Below are 22611 nucleotides of genomic sequence, written 5' to 3'. Positions count from 1 at the left end.
CAATGAGCAAAGTCCAGGGATCAAGAGTCTATACCATAGTCAAAAGTCAGTCCAGAGATTCAAGGTTCCAGGATTACAAGAGCACAAGAGACAGGTCAGGATACCAAAAATCCACAAACCTGGGGGAAAGCCAGCAGCATCTACCATCAAAATAAGACAAATACTTTTCTCCCGAAGATCAGTCCCAAGGCTAGCTCATTATATCCAGAAACACCCAGCTGCAACCTATCTCTTGCATACCTCCACCCTTAATTGCTTTCACCCATGAACTCTTACAGATTACTCAATCCTTTAGAACTGAGACTTACATTAACCCTTCCATCACCAACTGCAGAACATGATGCATGACAGAAGGCTATGAATTTTTGTATTCTAATTTAATCTAGCAGGAAATAATTGTTACATATTCCAAAATGGTCATGTCATGGTATTGCAGACCTCCAACTTCTCCCAGCTTCATCTTTAGTAGTGACAAAACATGAACTGGTGATGCATAAACAGCTTTCGGCAGCAGCATGAATTTTCTCTTCACTCTGAATATCCTCAAAGGAATTGTATACCATACTCATCTACTGTTAGCATGGTCTCAGATGCACTGCTCACCACCAATCTCAATGTGCCAATACTCCTACATTACAAATCCCATATGTTTTAGGTACCATGCCAACAATATATAAGGTACTATCCCCATGCTTGAGAGTAATTTGTTATGGGTGCAATTGCTATGTAAACAATTACTTTGGCTGGGATTTTTTTTTTATATTGATCTGGGAAGTCACCTTAGGTCCTGCCCCAAGAAAAGGTGGCATATACAAGAAGAAAGTAAATACACGAATGAATGAATAAATAAATGTTGCAGCAAATTGCCAATTTTTTTAAAGTGCCAAAATATTCCTTTTTCAGTCTCCAGACCAACAGTATTTCACCTTTCATGTTACTCATTTCCAGGCACTGTTACTTTAATAATTAGAGTTTTGACTGTTATTGATGATCAATAACTTTAACTGATAACTGATCCTTGTTTGTTATGAGTCCCGTATTCATTGCTTGACTACATAGTAGGATTTAGAGGCTGTGGGGAAAAAATCCAGAACAATCAGGTTGTGCTATATGCCTCAAAGGACCCATCCAGATAGTACCTTTATCAGCAAACAGGAGGGTGGCCAAATGCCATTCCCTGTAAACATCAAAGCAATAGCTATAAATGGCAAAAAACACAAGATTTTCAGTTGACGGAATATCTCAGTTCTGAGCCGAAAATCCATATCTTCGAATGTCTGTATGTTCCTGCAATTGGAAATCATGTGATTTTTTATCTAGGTTTGTTCCCAGGTTTTAGATGTTTGTTCCTGATTGGTCAGTTCCTAAAAAGAAGGTGGCAGTTGAGTAGAACATGAAAACTTTGTTTGCATGCTAGAAACTTTATGAAACGTGTGGAGGGTACATTTTCTCTGGCCAGGACAAAGTTGTGACCCCCTAGTCACCATTGTACATCTTTTCACAATAAGAGTTACTTGGAACAGACCTGTATAACCCAGGAATAACATCCTGTCTGTATAGATGGCCCTGCAGCTTATACCACCCATCTTCACATATTCACATCTTGAGTTTCTTAAAAAAAAACAACTTGGAAGTCCCATGGGAACCTCTAAATCCCACAACTAAGCAGCAAGTGTGGATGATGGAGGCAGAAATCCCAGGACCAACAGGTCTGTATGTGGACCTCTTCTGAAGTTTATGGATTTTTAAATATATTTTTTCTGATTAAAACCTGTCTGAAGCACCCAGATACAGGAGTATGCTGTATAATAATACGTTTGCAGAAGACTGAAAATATCCTTGAATTATGTTCCATGGGTTAAAGTTTTAAGACCTACTAGGCATAATCAAAATTTCTTTGAAGTTAACAGAATTATTGATAAAACATTCTGATATGAAACTGAAAAAATGAACTAATTTCATAGAAAGAACACCATACCAGTCAAGAATTTCAATTTACAATAGGATTTGAATAGTTTATAATGATGATGATGATGATGATGATGATGATGATGATGATGATGATAATACTTTAGTTATAACCCGTGCTATCTCCCCGAGGGGGACTCACGGTGGTTTCAAACAAAGTAACAAAATGGCAAATATTCAGTGCCAAAACCAAACAAATACAAAGACAAAACAGTCGATAAAACAATCTCAATATAAGATTATAAAACTAACAGAAAAATAACTGAATTTTAAATTTAATTAAACATAACACAATACATCACATGATAAACTCTTAAAATTAGATTTAAAAGGCATTAAAAGCTGAGATGGTTTACAGCATCCAACAGGTGGCAGTAGGTATCCAATATCTAGGCAAGGATATATATGGGAATATACTAGTCTTCCTCCTCTCCATAAGCTAAGGTGCATAAGTAAGTTTTAAAAAGCTTTTTAAAGGAGAGGAGAGAGGGGGGCATTTTTAGTTCTTTAGAGAGGGAGTGATCACTGAAAAAAAAAACCCCTCCCTTGTTTCCACCAACTGTGTCAACTCTGGTCCACCCTCTTTAAAGATTTCAGAGGGATCCTATCAGGTCCGCAGGCTTTGTTATTTTTTAGTTGCTGTCTAGTGGCTATGCTGACTTCCTCCAAACTAGGCAGTGTTGCAAACTCATCCCTAGTTTGTTGTTGTGGGATTTGCAAGAGAACCTTTACGGCCACGTTGGAGCTGTGGTTGATCCTTTATCCTTCAGAAGTTTGGTTCCATCTGATGAACATGGAGGCTATATGCCATGATTTGTTGGGCCATAGATGACCTTTGTGGCGTTAAAGAATCCCAATGCATCACGGACATCTGCAAAGTGTTGCAATTCTTGAGCCTTTTTTGTCCACCATACGTTCTTGAATTCTCTGGTCCTTCTTTGGACCTCAGCTTTTGCACTAGCATAGACCTTTTTCTTTGCAGCACAGTTGGTGTCTCGCCATATTTGGAAGGCTTTCTTTTTCTTATCAATTAACTGTTTGATCTCGTTATCATTTTTATCAAACCATTCTTGATGTTTCTTAGTTTGGTATCCAATGGTTTCTTCACAGGCTGTGATAATAGAGGTTTTAAGTGTATTGTTCCTCAATGTTTTCAAGAATTTCTATGGGTAGATGATCGATCCTTGAGTGTTGTTTGGAGAACGGCTCGTTTGGACGGCTCTTGAAGGGCTTGTTCATTTTACACCTTAACTTTCTTCCTTGTAGTCTGCGTTTGGGGTGATCTTGATGGTCATCATGGATTGAATTAACCTGTGATCTTTCCAGCAGTCATCAGTGCCTGTCATGACTCTTGTGTGAAGCACATTGCAGCAGTCTCTGGCATGTATAATTACATAGTCTAAGAGGTCTCAATGATTTGTCCGGTGCTTCCATGATGTCTTGAGCTTGTTTTCTGGTGGAAGAGTGTGTTGGTGATGACAAAGTTGTGTTCCACACATTTGGTGAGAAGTAGGATGCCATTCATGTTGCTGTTTCCAACCCCATCTTTTCCTATGGTTCCTGGTCACAGGTCAAAGTCTCATCCAACTCTTGCATTGAAATCCCCTGGGAGGATGATTTTGACCTGATAGATATGATAGAATGATGTCCAACTGACAGTAAAAAACTTTCCTTGATGTCTTTGTCTACAGCATCTACAGTTGGGGCATAGGCACTTATGATAGTTGCCTGCTTGTTTTTGGTAAGATTAATTCAAAGGGCTGAGAATCATTTGTTAATGCCGATGGGTGCTTTGGAGAGATGCTTCACCATGTCATTTCTGATAGCAAAGTCAATTCTGCATATCCTTCATTCTTGTTCAGGCAGTCCCTTCCAGAGGAAGATGTCCCTCTTCTGCTCTCTGGATCTCTTGAAGTGTTGCAATATCAATGTTAAAGCACTACAGCTCCCTTGCAATAATAACAGTCATGTATTCGGGGTGTTCATTGTCTGTGTTGTCCAACAGTATCTGTACATTCCATGTTCCAAAGTTCATTTTTCTTTTTTGGCTGCAAGGTGGTGACCCTTTTGTATGTGGAAGTCCAGTCAGAGATAAGAAAGGCAGACTACGTTCAGAGCCTCCTTTTCTAGCCTCCTCCTTGTATGGGGTGAGCAGCGTGGATCCTAAAAAGGGTTGCACAGTCCTGGATACCATTGCCAAACTGCTCAACTGCCTCAGATCTTAGAATGACTGAATCCATATCCACTGTCTATGTGCCAGTCTGTGACTTGGGGATTCCAGATTTCACAGTCCTGACCACATTGCGATTCACTGATCATCATGAGACTTTTGTTGGTTTTGTTTTATTCTTCTTGGAAGATGTCTTTGAGTGAAATTGATTTATGTCTGGAGGTCAGTGCACAACCGATCAACACACAGTCTACACAGAGTGAGGTGCACATACATAATTAACTCAACCATCAGTGGCTTTTGATCTCTTGCCGCCTTCTTCAGCAGATTGAAGCAGACAAATACTATAATTCACCTGCTCCACCATTGAGGACTTCAGAATGTGCTTGGTCTGGTTCCTCCTGTTCAGCCCTTGGGAGCGCACGACTTCGATGTTTTGCCTGCAGGTTAAACAAATATAAACTGGGTTATCAGATCCAAAATGGAAACAAAATTTCTATATAATGGCACTTGATTATTACTCTGGGAATAGCCAGGGGATAAGTTCAACCTTTCCTGTCCAGGAAATGCCTCCGGGCGGCGGAAGGGGCTGAAAAGTGAAGACCCCTGGGATTTGTCTTGTTATATTTTGATATGAATCACCTATACTACATACACATATACGATCTAATATCAAAAAATACAATGTAGGCATAAAATGAAAATAGAGGGATACGTTTTATTTTTTCCTTAATTTTTTTAAAAAATAATCTTTATTAGAATTTATAGTGAAAAACAAAACAAGAACAAAAATAGAGGGATACATTTTATTAAGGGTTGAAACAATAAAGTCTTTGTTGGGAAGCTGCTGCTGGCAATCTGTTTTGGGCTTATTCTGATGTGTATCAGCAAATATCTGCAGACTTCAAAAGAATTAGAATTTATATTTCTCTATCCTTATGCCTTTGGGAAACTATAAATCGTTGTGAGGGGTATTGTGTTTGACAACAATACTAAAATGCAAATAAACTCCTATAACAATAGCATCAGAATCTGACCTCGCAATTAATTGTTATGTGACATATTGCAAGAGGGTCATGTTATGGCCTCCAGCTTCTCTCAACTTCATCTTGAATTGTGCTTTGTAAGGTATGAACTGATGATGCACAATGCACAAGCCATTCAGCAGTGGAACTCTCTGCCCCGGAGTGTGGTGGAGGCTCCTTCTTTGGAAGCTTTTAAATAGAGGCTGGATGGCCATCTGTCAGGGGTGATTTGAATGCAATATTCCTGCTTCTTGGCAGGGGGTTGGACTGGATGGCCCATGAGGTCTCTTCCAACTCTTTGATTCTATGATTCTGTGATTCCCAAGGGTGGCATGATTCCTTTTCAATCTATACCCACATCTGGAATATGACTGTTCTCAAAGGAATTGGATACTCATCTGCTCAGAAAGGGGAATAGGGTATATTCCTTAGCACTTGGTGTTAAATTGCCTTGGCCTTAAACAGCCAGTAACATAGCTGTTGGAGCCCCTGGTAGCGCAGTGGGTTAAACCGCTGAGCTGTTGAAATCGCTTACTGAAAGGTCACAGGTCCGAATCTGGGGAGCAGCGTGAGCTTCCGCTGTTAGCCCCAGCAGTTTGAAAACATGCAAATGTGAGTAGATAAATAGGTACCGCTCTGGTAGGAAAGTAACAGCGCTCAATGCAGTCATGCCACCCATATGACCTTGGAGATGTCTACGGACAACGCTGGTTCTTGGGCTTAGAAATGGAGATGAGCACCCCCCCCCCCTCAGAGTTGGATATGACTGGGCTTAATGTCAGGGGAAAACCTTTACCTTTATCTAACATAGCTGAATGCATAGCAGGATTTAGAGGCTAAAGGGAGAAAACCCCAGAACAAACAGGTTGTGTGACATGCCTCACATACAGGAGATTGCTGTATAATAGCACATTTTCAGAAGACTGAAAGTGCCTTTGAATGATGTGCCATGGGTTAACTTTTTAAGACATACTGGGCTTAATCAAAAGTTATTAAAATTAACAGACATGTTGATAAAACATTCTGATATAAAACCGAAGAAATTTGATTTCATTTGGTAGAATGCCATACCAGTTAAGAATTTCAAAAGTGTATAGACATTAGACAATTTAGAATGAGATTGGAATATTTCCCAACTGAATGCTGCAGCGTCTCCAAGACTATGCAATCCAGGACATCTACAGTACACTGAGATTAAATAGAGACTCCAACACAGTGTGTATCTGCATTAGCAGTTTTTATGGTCTGGGATCTTCAGTCCTAAGATCCAAGAAAACAAATCCTCTATCTGCAGAAACAATAAACTGCAAATTCATATCCCCTCTGGAAAAGGAATCACAACACTGCTTAACGAAGAAAGAGCTGAGCAAATTTGACTTCTATCTCAGAGGAAAATCATTACACATATCATTACACATACCATTGCATCCTACCAGAGAAGCCCACAATTGAAAAAAAATACACACAGTTGTCTTGGGTCCGATTTGGGGTAGAGAAAGGTGGGATATAAATAGGATAAATATATAAATGAATAATCATCCATTATTACAGCCTTTGCACATTTTAGCTAACTTAGATGGGGTTAATGGTATGTCCAGAGGCGGCCCTAGGTAATTTTCAACAGTAAGCAAACAGTATTTGCCCCCCCCCCCCCAAACCAATCACTGATATATATTTTCTGTTTGTCGTGGGAGTTCTGTGTGCCATATTTGGTTTAATTCCATCATTGGTGGAGTTCAGAATGCTCTTTAATTGTAGGTGAACTATACATCCCAGTAACTACAACTCGCATATGTCAAGGTCTATTTCCCCCCAAGAGTGCCTCAAGAGCGCCCCTGGGCAAAATCAACTATACTGCAAATGCTTACTTTGTGTAATGGGTTGAGCCGCCCCTGGGTATGTCCATACATTCTATCTGGTTTTACATAACCAACACTATATCATCTACTAATGTTATCAATTTGCACATGGACATTTAAGTCTTCATTTTAGTTTCATGTTGGATTTTCTATGATTAGGTATGTCCATTAGGCCTTCTGTGTCTGCCATGGTTTTGCTCCAGCACCCCCACCTCCATAAAAAAACAAATTCCATGGATAATGAAATCCCGTTATGTACAATGATGAAGTAAATTGGTGCTTATGATATAAAATCGTGAAGAACTCAATCAAATGCCAAAGAGAGCCTGAGGGTCTGTGAAATGGCAGGAGGCAACAGCAGGGACTGCTCTATATTGGCAAAATAAAGGTTGCTGTATTGTCAAAGGCTTTCATGGCCAGAATCACTGGGTTGTTGTAGGTTTTTTGGCTGTATGGCCATGTTGTTTCTTGACATTTTGCCGGTATCTATGGCAGGCATCCTCAGAGGTTGTGAAGTCTATTGAAAATTAGGTTTGCTTTTTTGAAACTCTCAAACACCTCAATATTTTCAAACGGTGGTTGGATGAATCCATGGACACAGACCCTGTGACTATAGGTAGCACTATATAGCAAGTAACACCAAAATTGTTTTACAGCTTATTAAAAGGTTAAGACATATAAGATATCTTAAGAATGTCTGTAGGAACATATCCACAGCACATATTCCTCCAGAAAGAAACTATTATATAATCATAGATTTGGAAGACACCACATGAGGCATGCATCTAATCTGGTTATTCAATATTGTTTCCTAGTGTCATGAACTAAGATGCAACATTTTTTTCTCTGTGCAGTTATGTAGCCCAGAAGGCAATGTTCAACCAGTCCCTATAAAAGGCCATGGAGCCCCAGCCAGAAGAGACTAGTTCTACACTCTGCCGAAATTGAAGGACAGAGGATTATCTGCACCATGGAATGGGCTGGTGTAGTCACCCTCCTCCTTGTTATCTGTGTTTCTTGCTATTTGCTCATATCTTCTAAGAGGAAACGACTGCACAAGGGAAAGCTTCCTCCTGGACCAACTCCCCTGCCCCTGATTGGGAATTTCCTGCAGATCAAGTCAGGAAAAACCTTAAAATATCTTCTAAAGGTATGGACACTTTTTTGGGCTGCTATTCAGGCAATTCCAACTGGATGGCCCCTACAAGGGTCTTCCTCCCGGGGCAAACAAAAAATGGGCAACTTGGAAGTCCCTGAACAGTCTCCGAAGCGGAGTTAGCAGACCAAAAGACAACCTGGCCAAATGGCATTACCTAGAAGAATCCTTCACCTTGTGTGACCGTGGAGCAGAAAAAACAACTCCGCGTCTGTATGCTTGCCCACAATGCCCTGCCTCATGCACAGAGGAAGAATTGTTTAAAGCTACAGGCAATGCAGTCGCTGTTGCCCATTTTTGGTCTAAAACTTTCTAGCAGCTTGTGATCCCTTTATTTTATAGTTTTAGACAAATTATTCTATCAGCTTTAGCTAAAATATTTTATGCAATGCTTTTGACACGAAATAAATACATAAATGTCCTTCTATTGCCATCCTTTCTCTTGCATTGGCCATAGATTTTTGTATTGTCGAAGGCTTTCATGGCCGGAATCACTGGGTTGTTGTAGGTTTTTCCGGGCTATATGGCCATGCTCTAGAGGCATTTTCTCCTGACGTTTCGCTTGCATCTATGGCAAATATCCTCAGAGGTAGTCAGGTCTGTTCGAAGTAGGAAAATGGGTTTATATATCTGTGGAATGACCAGGGTGTGACAAAGGACTCTTGTCTGCTGGAACTAGGTGTGAATGTTTCAACTGACCACCTTGATTAGCATTTAATGGCTTGGAAGTGCCTGGGGGATTTTTTTTTAATAGAGGTGATTTGATGTGCCTGATTTTTTTTTACTCTCTGTTGTTTTGCTGTTGTAATTTTTGAGTTTTTTAATACTGGTAGCCAGATTTTGTTCATTTTCATGGTTTCTTCCTTTCTGTTGAAATTGTCCACATGCTTGTGGATTTCAACGGCTTCTCTGTGTAGTCTGACATGGTGATTGTGAGAGTGGTCCAGCATTTCTGTGTTCTCAAATAATACGTTGTGTCCAGGTTGGTTCGCCATGTAGGCGAAACGTCAGGAGAAAATGCCTCTAGAACATGGGCATATAGCCCAGAAAAACCTACAACAACCCATCGATTTTTATCTATCAATTTCCCCCAACTACACTTGTATCCATATCTTCCCCAAATGTTGTAGATATTCCGGCATGTTAAGCTGCATGATTTCTATAACGTAGATATAGAAATTACAGATCCCAGTATTACATATGATGGAGTCATTGAAGTTAAACTGTGATGGAAATGTAATATACATGCAGTATGGATACACTCTCCATTGGGTATAGAAAGTGCTGCTTTCTCAAACATGTCCATGAAGAATTTAACAAAACCTGAAAGCTTGTTTTGTTCTATCCAAACTTCTGTTGGTCGAATGCAATTATTGTCATTCTTTTTTTTAGGTTTTTCATGAATTAATATTCCCAAGTGATGTGTTTGTATAACAGTAATCTTCTTCACTCATGTAAAAACAGAAAGGATTGCCATTTTGTTCTGTAGACAGTGGTTTTGACCATTTCCCCTGCCTTACCAGAGATTTTCCATTAAGGAGAGAAAGACATGGTTTCAGTGCAAAGTACTTTCTGTTTGGAAATATCTTAAGAATGTCTGTAGGAACATATCCACAGCACATATTCCTCCAGAAAGAAACTATTATATCCATAGAGATTTTCCATTAAGGAGAGAAAGACATGGTTTCAGTGCAAAGTACTTTCTGTTTGGAAGGTACAATCTATTGCAATACAACAGTACCTCCCTTTTGGAAATACTTGTAAGATCTATTGTAATGCAATGTGATATGAAATGTACTCCTTGACGCCAAATTCATCCACTTCAAATGACACCATTCCAAAATGTCTGCCTAAACACAAAGATAGTGCCAGAGGTGAAACATTTATTTCTCCTACAGCTGCACGAAAAATATGGCCCTGTTTTCATGGTCTATTTGGGAACACGTCCAGTTCTGGTCCTGTGTGGACACCAAGCTGTGAAGGAGGCTCTAATAGACAAAGCAGAAGAGTTCAGTGGAAGGAGTACCAAGCCTACATTGGAGAAGGTTGTCGAAGGACATGGTGAGGCACTCCAATTGTCTTTGCAAGAATGGTTAAAACACTTTCTTCTGCTTGTCCTGTGATTTCTTTCTTCTTTCCCCTCAGGGGTGGCCTTTTCCAATGGAGAATGTTGGAAGCAACTGCGCCGATTCTCAGTCACCATATTGAAGAATTTCGGGATGGGGAAAAAGTCTATTGAGGAGCGAATCCAAGAGGAGGCCCAATTCCTGCTGGAGGAATTTCGGAAGACAAAGGGTAAGTGAGGTGCCAGGCAGGTTGAATTTATTCTGTTGAATGAAAGTAGCTAAATCCCGAAAGGAGGAATACTGCTCCCTACATCTGACATTTAATGGATGTAGTGTGCATCTTGGAACCAAAAGTACCTTCTGTAGACTGGATCTCTGTTATTTGTTTTTGTTTTGCTGTTGTGTTGCAGGAAAACCTTTAGACCCCACCGACCCTCTCAGGAGTGCCCTCTCTAATATAATTTGCTCCATTGTATTTGGGGACCGCTTTGACTACGAGGATAAGGAATTCCAGGCCCTTTTGAGGATAATGCACAATTTCTACTGGGAACTGAGTACAACCTGGTCCCAGGTACCTGAATGTTACTCACTTTGTGATAATGTTCAGCTGCTTAATAAAACTCTTGGTCTTGGATACTATTCTGATGTTCTTCACTTCTCATCTACTAGGCGTTCATATCCGGTCCTGAAACCAGGTGCTCTTTTGATTTATTCTAATCAGAACAAAACTGAGATCTTTGATGCCTTATTTGCTTTTAGCTCCAGAAATTCTTCCAAAGCATACTAAAGAAATACAACTGGTACTAGGATGAAATTTGGCAGAAAACTCACTAAACATGATTTCTCTTTTCATGCAGCTCTATGACATGTTTCCCACTTTTCTGAAGTACTTCCCAGGGCCCCACACCAGGGTCTATGACATTATGTCACATTTGATGTGCTTCATTGCCAAGAGAGTGAAGAAGAACCAAGAGACCCTTGACTTTAACTTCCCACGTGACTTTATTGATTGCTACCTCATCCAGATGGAAAAGGTACCTTGTTGGTGCGTGAAGGTGGTGTGGATCTGCCAGTGGTTCATCTTGGAATCATCACATGATTTCTTCATCTTTCCTCCTTTCAGGAAAAAGGCAATCCACTTAGTGAATTTAATTTTAAAAATTTGGAGCAGACCATCTTTAATCTGTTCTTTGCTGGAACAGAGACGTCCAGTTCGACCCTGAGACATGGCTTCCTGTTTTTGATGAAATATCCTGAAGTGCAAGGTATTGTTGTCATTGTTGTACAGCATCATCTCATTTGGCCCACATTGGCAGGTTTATCTTTGTGGACTTGATTATTGGTTCTTTCTATGAATCTTTAGTTTCTCCATGGCAACTTCATGATTAAAATCTTCTGAAAATCAAATGCAGAATCATACTGGAGGACATGGAGATTCTTACAGAGAATGATTCTTTGGGAATTTCTAGGTTCTCCAGAGCAATTTCATGGTCAACTTCTAGTCAACTTCATGGTTAAATTTCACCCTATCTTCCACTTCTTTACACACATTTGAGTACAGTCAGCCCTCTGTCCCCATGTGTTTTGCATCTGGAGAGGAGGAAGCAAATTTTGGTTTGGCCACCTATGGAGAACTATGAGGATGTATAAGCAAACAATGCTATAGACTCTCATGACTTCTCAAATAACCCATTCTCCTCAACGTTTGTTTGCCCACTTATTTTGGGGATGCCATTTCACTACATCATTGTCTATAGTGAAACTTCAACATCCACAGATGTTGATATCTATGGGGTATCTTGGAAACAAACCTTAAAAGATTCTGAGGGCCCACTAGATTTGAAGATGTTTGGTGACCACCAGAAGGCATGCTAGAACCATGCTTGATCATTTCAGAAATAACTGGAAAGTTCAAAAATAAGAAAAGAGGTGCAAATTATGAGGAAAACTAGTTCATGGTGCCTTCTCCACCAGAGGAAACCACAATCAGGCCATGCAGGCTGTTGTTTGGGATGTGGTGTCGGTCTTTCTACAATAAATGCACAGAGATTTCATGCCTCTCTGAAGACATCTTTTCCTTTTGAGAGTCAGAAACCCAAGGAGTTAATTCTATGTATATACTTAACAGAAAAAGTGCATGAGGAAATAGATCGAGTGATTGGCCATAATCGCATTCCTAATAATGAAGACCGGAGGCAGATGCCATATACAGATGCTGTCATCCATGAAATACAGAGATTCTGTGATCTCCTACCTATGGGTGTGGCCCACATGGTTACTTGTGACACTGAATTCAGAGGATACCTCATCCCTAAGGTACAGTTGTGGAGTAGCCAGGAAAGATAAAGGGAGACCGGTTAACTTGATAAACTTAATAAAGGGGGACCGGTTCGACAATACATGGAGCAATAGTCAACATCACAGCTTCCAATGTTTTATGGGAGGAAAATGGGATACATACAGGCCAAGCAACATCAGAGTGTAGCCAAGATGGCCAAAGATGATTTGTAGTTTGCAGCAATTGAAGTAAGCTGAGTGGGAGGACGATAGTGGAACTGGGGGATTTTAAAAGCAGATAATGTGTAGATGACAGTGTCTTTGCAAACAAACAAAACAAACAAACAAACAAACAAAAAACAATAACCTGGAACCTAGAGTCAGGAAATCCAACTGTTTAGTACATCTTGCAAAAAGGGACATGACTAGCCATTGACTATCTTACAGAGTTTGTGGTTAATGTGTTTTGCAGAGCAATGAAGTTAGAGAGAGAAGGCAAGAATCCTTGCTCTCAAGTGGGATATCCATTCCACTTTGGTTTAAGTTACCTACAGGAAGAACTGCTAATATTGGTTATCCTTCTTCTTCTTCTTCTTGCAGGTTATTGTCCTGTAGATGATTTAGGACAGTATATTAGGGGTGTGTGATTTGACAAAAGCATGCCCCTTTTTCAGTTGCCCCCCATTCCGTTTACTGGGAAATCCCCAAAATTGGGAGAGGGAAAATACAGTTCCAGGAACATCTGGCCCATTGGCAGCAATAGAGGAACGGGCGAGGCTCCTCTTTCCATCATTTATTACTATCAGGACAAAATGGCTGTACTTGGAGGGCACGTTTATGAATGCAAGTTCCCCAAGTTTCAGAATGTTTCCATTATCCACAGATTTTTAGGAATTTTTTAAAGACTGCTGGATTGATGCAGGAGTACATACGCACAAGCCAGAAGATGGGGCTGGGGAGGGAATAGCAGAGACTGAGAGTCAAAGAGGTAATTAGAAGAAGAAGGGGTGTTTTATTTTTGGAGGAGTGGGAGGAACTTAGGCTGCTGGTGCAGGACAGAGTACAGAAGCCAGAAGGTAGGGCTGGCGAAATTCTGTCTGTGAGAACTCTAGTGAGTCAGGCTATTAAGTGACCTATTACACAGTCAAGTTAAAGCAAAAAAGGGTTAAAAAAATCTAAACAAACATACAAAAAGCCCTTTAAAACTCACAGCACCCCCCCCCAACCTCCAGCCCCCCACACCTCTCTAGCAAAATTAGTAAAATAACATAAATACTATAAGAAAGTTATTTTTATTTGTCGTGTCAGGGCAACCAGTCAATTATATTACATTTCTAACAGAACAAAGCAAACAAACAAACAAACAGACAAAATACAAAATTTGTGAGTTTGGTAGTTGATTAATTGTCCTCTGACCAGTATCTGGCCACTTGGAGTGCTTTTGGTGTTGCTGCAAGAAGGTCCTCCATTGTGCATGTGGCAGGGCTCAGGTTGCATTGCAGCAGGTGGTCAGTGGTTTGCTCCTCTCCACACTCGCATGTCGAGGATTCCACTTTGTAGCCCCATTTCTGGAGGTTGGCTCTGCATCTTGTGGTGCCAGAGCGCAGTCTGTTCAGCACCTTCCAAGTCGCCCAGCCCAGGAGTGAGTCTCTCATTTGGTATCAGCCATTGGTTGAGGTTCTGGGTTTGAGCCTGCCACTTTTGGACTCTCGCTTGCTGAGGTGTTCCAGCAAGTGTCTCTGTAGATCTTAGAAAACTATTTCTAGATTTCTAGATTTAAATTGTTGACATTGACAGAAGCGACCAGCATACAAACAAATAAGAAAGTTATGAACTAAGAAAATTTGATGCAGAAAAGGGTTGGAATTCTCAAAAAAGTGACCCCTAAGCACTAGAAGCAGCGCCAGCACTGAGATAGAACACGGAGCTTTGCTCGAATTCAAGAAAAACTAATTCTATCAGTCTATTGGAGCCCCTGGTGGCGCAGTGGGTTAAAGCGCTGAGCTGCTGAGCTTTTTGACTGAAAGGTAGCAGGTTCGATTCCGGGGAGTGGCATGAGCTTTCGCTGTCAGCCCTAGCTTCTGCCAACCTAGAAGTTCAAAAACATGCAAATGTGAGTAGATCAATAGGTACTGCTCTGGCGGGAAGGTAATGGTGCTCTACACAGTCATGCTGGCCACATGACCTTGGCGGTGTCTATGGCTTAGAAATGGAGATGAGCACCACATCCCAGAGTCAGACATGACTGGACTAAATGTCAGAGGACAACCTTTACCTTTTGATCGGTCTATTCTACACAGTGAGCTAAGGAACCTTCTAACCAAGGTGAAAGGAGAATGTGCAAAACCTGGGTTGCAGGTAAACATAAAAGGAACCAAGATGATGGCAACCAGACTGATTGACAACTGTCAAATAGAGGGAGAAAACGTGTAAGCAGTGACAGACTTTGTATTTGTAGGCGTGAAGATTACTGCAGATGCAGACTGCAGCCAGGAAATCAGAAAATGTTTCTTTCTTGGGAGGAGAGCAATGACCAATCTAGATAAAATAGTGAAGAGTAGAGACATCACACTGGCAATAAAGATCCACATAGTTAAAGTATTGGTATTCCTGTAGTAATCTATGGATGTGAGAGCTGGACCATAAGGAAGGCCGAGCGAAGGAAGATGACGCTTTTGAATTGTGGTGTTGGAGGAAAATTCTGAGAGTGCCTTGGACTGCAAGAAGATCAAACCAGTCCATACTCCAGGAAATAAAGCCTGACTGCTCACTGGAGGGAAGGATATTAGAGACAAAACTGAAATACTCTGGCCACTTAATGAGAAGACAGGAAAGCTTGGAGAACACAATGCTACTGGGGAAAATGGAAGGAAATAGAGGGGCTCTCTTCTGGGACTGCATTTTTACCATTCTGAGCTCATAAATCTTTTTTCCCCTTTCTCAGGGAATGGAGGTTTGCCCCCTGCTCAGCAGTGTTTTGCATGACCCCACAATGTTCAAAAGCCCCAATGTTTTCAACCCAGAGAACTTCTTGGATGAGAATGGACGCTTCAAGAAGAATGATGCCTTTGTGCCATTCTCCGCAGGTAGAAAGATTATATTCTTGCTTGATAGTTGGTTTGTTTAATATATGTGTAAGAGCTATGGTCCTTCTCATATACTCTGCGGGTTGCATTTCAATATTTTAAAGCCTCTTTGGGCAATCTCTACTTGAGCAACCCACACTGATTGAGTAGGCCCATGTATTATGCGATATCCATTCCAGGATCTTCATGTAATGTGATTTTTTTGGGTTTTATTTTGTAATTCAGATAACCTTTCATGAAACAAGTAATGTCCTGGACTTCTGGCTAAAGGGGCGGCTGGCCTCTTGGGGAACATTCATGCTTTCACTCTCTATGTAGAATGACCTATCTATAAGTCATATAAAAATCCATAATTCTGGCCTCCAAACTTGACATTGAGTTATATATGAGGATGACTTGTACATGAGTGTATTTGGTAGATACAAGACAATGAGATGACTGGTTGGAAAGGTAAGTCCATGGAAAGCCATAGATACTTTGTACAAAGTAAGGGAACGGGTTGCATCTCATGAGACATCTGATCAGAGAATTTGGGTGCATCTATCCTCACGTCCTAACAAATTCTTCCTTTTCTTTCAGGGAAACGTAATTGTCTGGGTGACTCACTGGCCCGCATGGAGCTTTTCCTCTTCTTCACCACCATCCTGCAGAGTTTCCAGTTGAAGCCCCTTGTGCCACCAGAAGACCTTGACCCAACCCCACTGGAGAATGGCTTTATCAATATCCCACCCTTTTATCAACTCTCCTTCATCCCACGCTGACTCCAAGATACTTTTTTTCTTCAGCTTGGGGCTGTTGTATAATCCGCATTCTCAAACTCTTCGAGGAGATGGAAGGGCAATTAATCTGATCACTGACTCCGCCACAGAGTGGAGTCAGCAACAATGATTTCCATATTTCAATCCCATATTAGGTCTTGTTGTACTGGGGTGCTACTGAAATCACAGCTGGGTAAGAGGGATACTTTTACCCATTCCTACATTTTCTATCTCCTGAAAAATCCTAAGAGAGTGAGATCTCTTGAATATGTATAGTTAAGTGATTATGAAGTACTGAGGATGCCTTGAAATTATCTAGTGGGGAACCATCTCAATTCCACATCTATGTAGCAGTTGGCCCTCCTTATCTATGGTTTCAACTACCCATAGCTTGAAAATATTCAAAATTTTAAGAAATACCAAAAGTAAATATTGATGTTGTCATTTTACATATAAGGGACATCATTTTACTACACTGTTGAGTATAATGGTACTTGGGTATCTACCAATTATATATGCACGGTAGATCTTGTAGTCAAATTCCAGCAGATACCAAGGGTCCAGTGGCTCAACTCCACATTTATGGGTCAGTAATTGTTACATTTTGACATGAATCACCTATACTATATACACACATAGATCTAATATTTAAAAAATACAATGTAGGCAGGGAGTTGAAAATAGAGGGATACATTTTATTAAAGGTTCAAACAATAAAATCTTGGTGGGAAGTAGCTGTTAGATATCTGTTTTGGGCCTATGCTGATGTGTATCAGCAAATATCTCCAGACTTAAAAAGAATTATAATTCATATTTTTCTATCCTTGTGCCCATGGGAAACTACAAATTGTTGTGAAGGGTATCATCTTCGACAACAATACTAAAATGCAAATAAGCTCCTATAACAATAACATCATAATCTGACCTCGCAATTAATCGTTATGTGACATATTCCAAGAGGGTCATATTATGGTGTTTCTGGCCTCCAACTTCTCTCAACTTCATCTTGAATTGTGTTTTGTAAGGTATGAACTAGTGATGCACAAGCACTTCCCTAGAGTGGCATGTTTTCTTTTCAATCTATACCCACATCTGTAAGATGACTGTTCTCAAAGGATTTGGGTACTCCTCTGCTCAGAAAGTAGAATATATTTCTTAGCACTTGGCCTCAAATTGCCAGCAGGACTACATTACAAATTGCCATTTGTTTTAGGTACCAAGGCACCATTATATAATGTACCATCCCCATGCCTGGGAGTAATTTCTTATGGTAGTGACTGCTAAGTTTGTGTTTGGTTATAGACCTTGGAAGCCATCTTAGATCTTTCTCCAGGAAAAGATGGCATACAAAATAAGCAACTAAGCAGGTAAATAAATGTTATACCACATTGCCTTTTTCTTTTTTGGAAAAGTGGCAGGATATTTCTTCTTCAGTCTCCAAACTGTCAGTATTTCACCTTAAATGTTAATCATTTGGAGGCGTTAATTTACTAGTTGGATTTTCGATCACCATTGACAACTGATAACTTTCACTAATAACTGATCCTTGTTTGCCAGGAGTCCTGCATAGCAGGATTTAGAGATTGCAGAAGGCAGGGGGCAGAACAATCTGGTTGTGTTACATACCTCACATACAGGAGAATGCTGTATAACTACACATTTGCAGAAGACTCAAAATACCCTTAATTTATGCACCAAGTGTTAATTGTATCAACAATTTAGAATGGGATTTGAATGCTTTCCCATGAGAATGCTGTTGTGTCTCCAACATAATGCAATGCAGCACCTCTACACTGAGATCCAGTAAAGGTTCTGACAGAGCATAAATCTGGATTAGCAGAGTTGTAACGTAGTCTAGGGTTACATTGTGGTGTTGGATCTTCATTCCTAAGATCCATGAAAGCTAATCCTTTGATCTGCAGAAACCATGAACTGCAAATCCATGTCTCCACTAGACCCAACAGCCACAGTACGGGCTAGCCAAGGAAGAACTGAGCCAGTTTGACTTACATCTCAAAGGCAGAACATATAACACATTGCTTCTGGACCATTACATCCTACCAAAGAAACCCACAATTGATAAAATACATGGAACTGAATTAGAGGGAATACATGACCACAAACGCCACACCTCTGAGTTGGCTGGTCAGTTGCTTTCTTTTTCGTCATCTACCATTTTTCTTTTGTTATTCTGCTAGCTATGATAAAGCTATCACACGTTTCTTAGGGACCCACTCCCTGCCTCTGTTTGGCAATTTCTACAGATAGTCATCAGCCACTTTAAACACTCTTCTCAAGTTGAGAGATTGGAAATGTAGCCTGAGCATTCAGAGATAGTATTGTGTCTAAGGAGACCTTCAAGATTCCCTGAGGCATTGGACTGCCTCCTTGGGTTGCATTCCTTCCCTTGCACAGACCTTGTTGGATTCATCCTTTCTCTTGGAATGACCGTAATTAAGCATTAGACATTTTTGCACACATTCTTCAACTCAAATATCGGTTCCTTCTTGTTATTTAGACTTCAAATGTTAATAATTATACTGTTTGGACATTTTAGCCAATTTAGTGGGGTTTAATAATAATAAATAAATAAATAAATAAATAAATAAATAAATCTTTATTTGTACCCTGCTACCATCTCCCCAAGGGACTCGGTGCGTCTTACATGAGGCCAAGCCCACAATACATCATTAAAAACAATAACAACAACAATACAAAACAAATATAACAAAGGATTAGCTTTAATGGATCTTAGGAATGAAGATCCAACACCACAACAATAGTATTTCGATACATTTTCACAGATTTTCCACAACCAACATTTCTTCATCTGTATATGTTTTAGTCTGTACATTTGTCCAATCCAATCCCCTGCAGTTCCAGGAATTAATGGTCAATATGATTGGTTTCTGCCTGCTCTTACTGTTGACTTGTACTCCAGGTCTGTTTAGTTATGAAACATGGAAGGCAGTGCCCAACCAACCCCAATAAGAGACCAAAAAGCCCCAGCAAGATGGGGCTAGTGTCCACACTCTGCCAAAAGAAAAGGACAATTGACAACCAGTAACATAGCTGTCGAAGCCCCTGGTGGAACAGTGGGTTAAACCACTGAGCTGATGAACTTGCTTACTAAAAGGTCACAGGTTCGAATCCAGGGAGTGTCGTGAGCTCCCGCTGTTAGCCCCAGCTTCTGCCAACCTGGCAGACTCTCCAGAAACTCTCCCTGAGGATCTCTCCTTCAGCATCTCCTGCTGGAACTCCACCCTGGTGAACCAGAACTCCAGAATGTATTCAAAGAAACCCAAACAGTTATAGCCCCTTGGGTGTGGCACAAGATTGCTGGTTGACCTACTTAGCCAGCTGAACAAGATAATTACCACTCATAAGGTTTTTTTTCACACACATACTGCAAGGAACTTATGGCAACATGACCTTGGAGGCGTCTATGGACAATGCGGACTCTTCAGCTTAAAAATGGAGATGAGCACCAACCCTCAGAGTTGCACACGACTGGACTGAATGTCAGGGAAAAACTTTTACCTTTACCCAACAAAGTTGAATGCATAACAGGATTTAGAGGCTACAGGGAGAAAAGCCGAGAACAAACAGGTTGTGTGACATGCCTCACATATGGGAGATTGCTGTATAATAACATATTTACAGAAGACTAAAAATACCCTTGAATTATGTGTCATGGATTAACTTTTTAAGACATACTGGGCTTAATCAAAGTTTATTGGAAATTAACAGACTTGTTGATAAAACATTCTGATATAAAACAAAGAAATTTGATCTCATTTGGTAGAATGCCATACCAGTTAAGAATTTCAAAAGTGTATAGACATTAGACAATTTAGAATGAGATTGGAATACTTTCCCAATTGAATGCTGCAGCGTCTCCAAGACAATGCAATCCAGAACGTCTACACTGAGCTTAAATAGGGACTTCAACAGTGTAAATCTGCTTTAGCAGTTTTTATGGCCTTGGATCTTCAGTCCTAAGAGCCAAGAAAACAAATGGTTCCATGGTTAGGTATGTCCATTGGGCCTTCTGTGCCTGCCATCGTTTTGCTCCAGCCACCCCACCCCCCCGCCTCCATGAAAAAAAATTCCTTGGATAATGAAACCCGCTATGTACATTGATGAAGTAAATTGGTGGTTATGATATAAAATCGTGAAGAACTCTATCAAATGCCAAAGAGAGCCTGAGGGTCTGTGAAATGGCAGTGATGCGGAGCATCTTTCCCCCCCAAGTATTTGTAGTTCGTCAAGGGCCGGACAATGGATTCTGTTGCTTCCTGACCCAGCACACATAACTGGGTTCCTGTTTCCTCTCTGTGAATTCTCTGGCTTGTGTACTGGACCCTGGCCCCTGATCAGGGAAATGTAGTTTCCCAAAGGACACTGCTTCACAGATTGCAACCCAGAAGCCCCCCCCTTTGAACTCTCTTGCTTGCCCTCTCCTATTGACTTTCTGCTCCACATCCCGGACTGTTTTCAGCCACACTTTTGGACACAAACCTCAGACCAGGCTAGCTTGGAGGGACAAGCAGCCTCTAGCCTACATGCGCCTTCACCAAGGAGACTATGATTCCAACAAGAATGAAATACATTTATTATTGTTGTCTTTAATAAACTTTGCTGGGTTGGGGAAGGGGATTCATTTATGGAATGTATCAAGGATATGAAGCATGATGAGATGTATAAAAATAGAAATCAATCATATGAAATGTACCCTGACCCTCTTCCCCACCTTTTTTTCCCTCTGAACCTTGCCCCAAAAAGGAATGTGACCTGAGGTTACTGTCAAGAGGAAATCCTATTTCCTCAAAGGTAAATCCATATTTGCATCTGCATGGCCGCAGTTGGTCTTATCTCGGGGCTCATTTTCAGAGTTCAGACAATGGGCTGAGAGATAAGTCAACAGAAACTCCGGTAAAAGGATGATTAACTCAACCTTTGGTATTTGTGCAGCTCCTTTGTTTACAGGGCTCCCCTGTTTACAGAGTTTTGAGATCCAAATACCATCATCAGCCCCTTTTCATATTTCCTCCAAATCTCATCAACAAAACCAGGAAGCCCTTTGTCCCCCCTGTCTGCCACCCCTTGACAAACACAAAGGCTCGGAAATCAGCTGGGGGACGCCTCCGGGGCGTCCCGCCTCCCCTAAGCTGTCAAACTTCATCCCGCCTCCTGGCCTCTGATTGGACCATCTCCGGAGGCGCTAGGAAGGCTCCGATTTGCCCCCTGGAGGCAGCAGCGCCCGCTGGTTGGTCAAGAGGCGGGACGTGCAGCCAAGCCTCCTCCCAGCTGTTCGGGGGCCAGCCAATCAGGGCGAAGCCAACCAGCAGAGGGTGGGCGGGATTTTCAAACTGTTTTTCCTTTGTTCTGACAATATAAAAATGCCTGTAACTTCTATGAATGTATGCTTGTATGTGAACTATCACTACAATCGCATCCTTTTCAGCTGAATCGGAGAAATAAACGCTTCGGTCACTGGATACCTCTTCAGCCTCTGGTGGGATTAATTCTTAATATTTTGCGCTTTGGATTGGCTTTTGCTGGCTGCTCACCGAGGTCAAAAGACCCCATTAGCGGTCTTTAGGGATCTCCCTTCCTGGGAGGGCCCCCCAAAAGAGCTCGATATCAGCAGGAGGCAACAGCAGGGACGGCTCTATATTGGCAAAATAAAGTTTTTTTGTATTGTCAAAGGCTTTCATGGCCATAATCACTGGGTTGTTGTAGGTTTTTGGCTTTATGGCCATGTTCTCTCCTGATGTTTCTCCTGCATCTATGGTAGGCATCCTCAGAGGTTGTGAAGTCTATTGGAAACTAGCTTTGCTTTTTGAAACTCCCACACACCTCAATATTTTCAAGCGGTGGTTGGATGAATCCATGGAAGCAGACCCTGTGACTATAGGTGGCATTATATATAGTAAGTAGCACCCAAATTGTTTTACAGCTTATTAAAAGGTTAAGACATATAAGATCTCTTAGAATGTATGTAGAAACATATCAACAGCACATATTCTTCTGGAAAGAAACTATTATAGAAGCATAGAATTGGAAAACAGCACATGAGCCATGCATCTAATCTGGATAAACAGTATTGTTTTCCAGTGTCATGAACTGAGATGCAATATTTTTTTGTCTGTGCAGTTATGTAGCCCAGAAGGCAGTGTCCAACCAGTCCCTATAAAAGGCCATGGAGCCCCATCCAGAAGAGACTAGTTCTACACTCTGCCG

General features: G+C 41.0%; 1 protein-coding gene across 1 annotated transcript; it reads left to right on the top strand.

Annotated features, from left to right (window-relative positions):
- Positions 1 to 7974: 7974 nt before the first annotated feature.
- LOC132780071 (cytochrome P450 2G1-like) lies at positions 7975 to 16743 on the top strand. Its single transcript, XM_067473458.1, has 9 exons — positions 7975 to 8172; positions 10077 to 10239; positions 10324 to 10473; positions 10655 to 10815; positions 11102 to 11278; positions 11368 to 11509; positions 12373 to 12560; positions 15466 to 15607; positions 16187 to 16743. The coding sequence occupies exons 1-9, from the start codon at positions 7993 to 7995 to the stop codon at positions 16366 to 16368; spliced, it is 1485 nt and encodes a 494-aa protein (XP_067329559.1). The 5' UTR covers positions 7975 to 7992; the 3' UTR covers positions 16369 to 16743.
- The last annotated feature ends 5868 nt before the right edge of the window (positions 16744 to 22611 follow it).

This window comes from Anolis sagrei, chromosome X, assembly GCF_037176765.1.
Source record: "Anolis sagrei isolate rAnoSag1 chromosome X, rAnoSag1.mat, whole genome shotgun sequence".
Taxonomy (NCBI): Eukaryota; Metazoa; Chordata; class Lepidosauria; order Squamata; family Dactyloidae; genus Anolis; species Anolis sagrei.
This window is presented reverse-complemented; position numbering and strand designations above follow the sequence as displayed.

Excerpts from the sequence above, each read along its gene's own strand:
- LOC132780071 (XM_067473458.1), top strand. The coding sequence starts at position 7,993 with ATGGAATGGGCTGGTGTAGTCACCCTCCTCCTTGTTATCTGTGTTTCT. Across the intron at positions 10,240-10,323 it reads GAAGGTTGTCGAAGGACATG|GGGTGGCCTTTTCCAATGGA; the intron begins GTGAGGCACTCC and ends CTTTCCCCTCAG. Across the intron at positions 12,561-15,465 it reads GAGGATACCTCATCCCTAAG|GGAATGGAGGTTTGCCCCCT; the intron begins GTACAGTTGTGG and ends CCCCTTTCTCAG.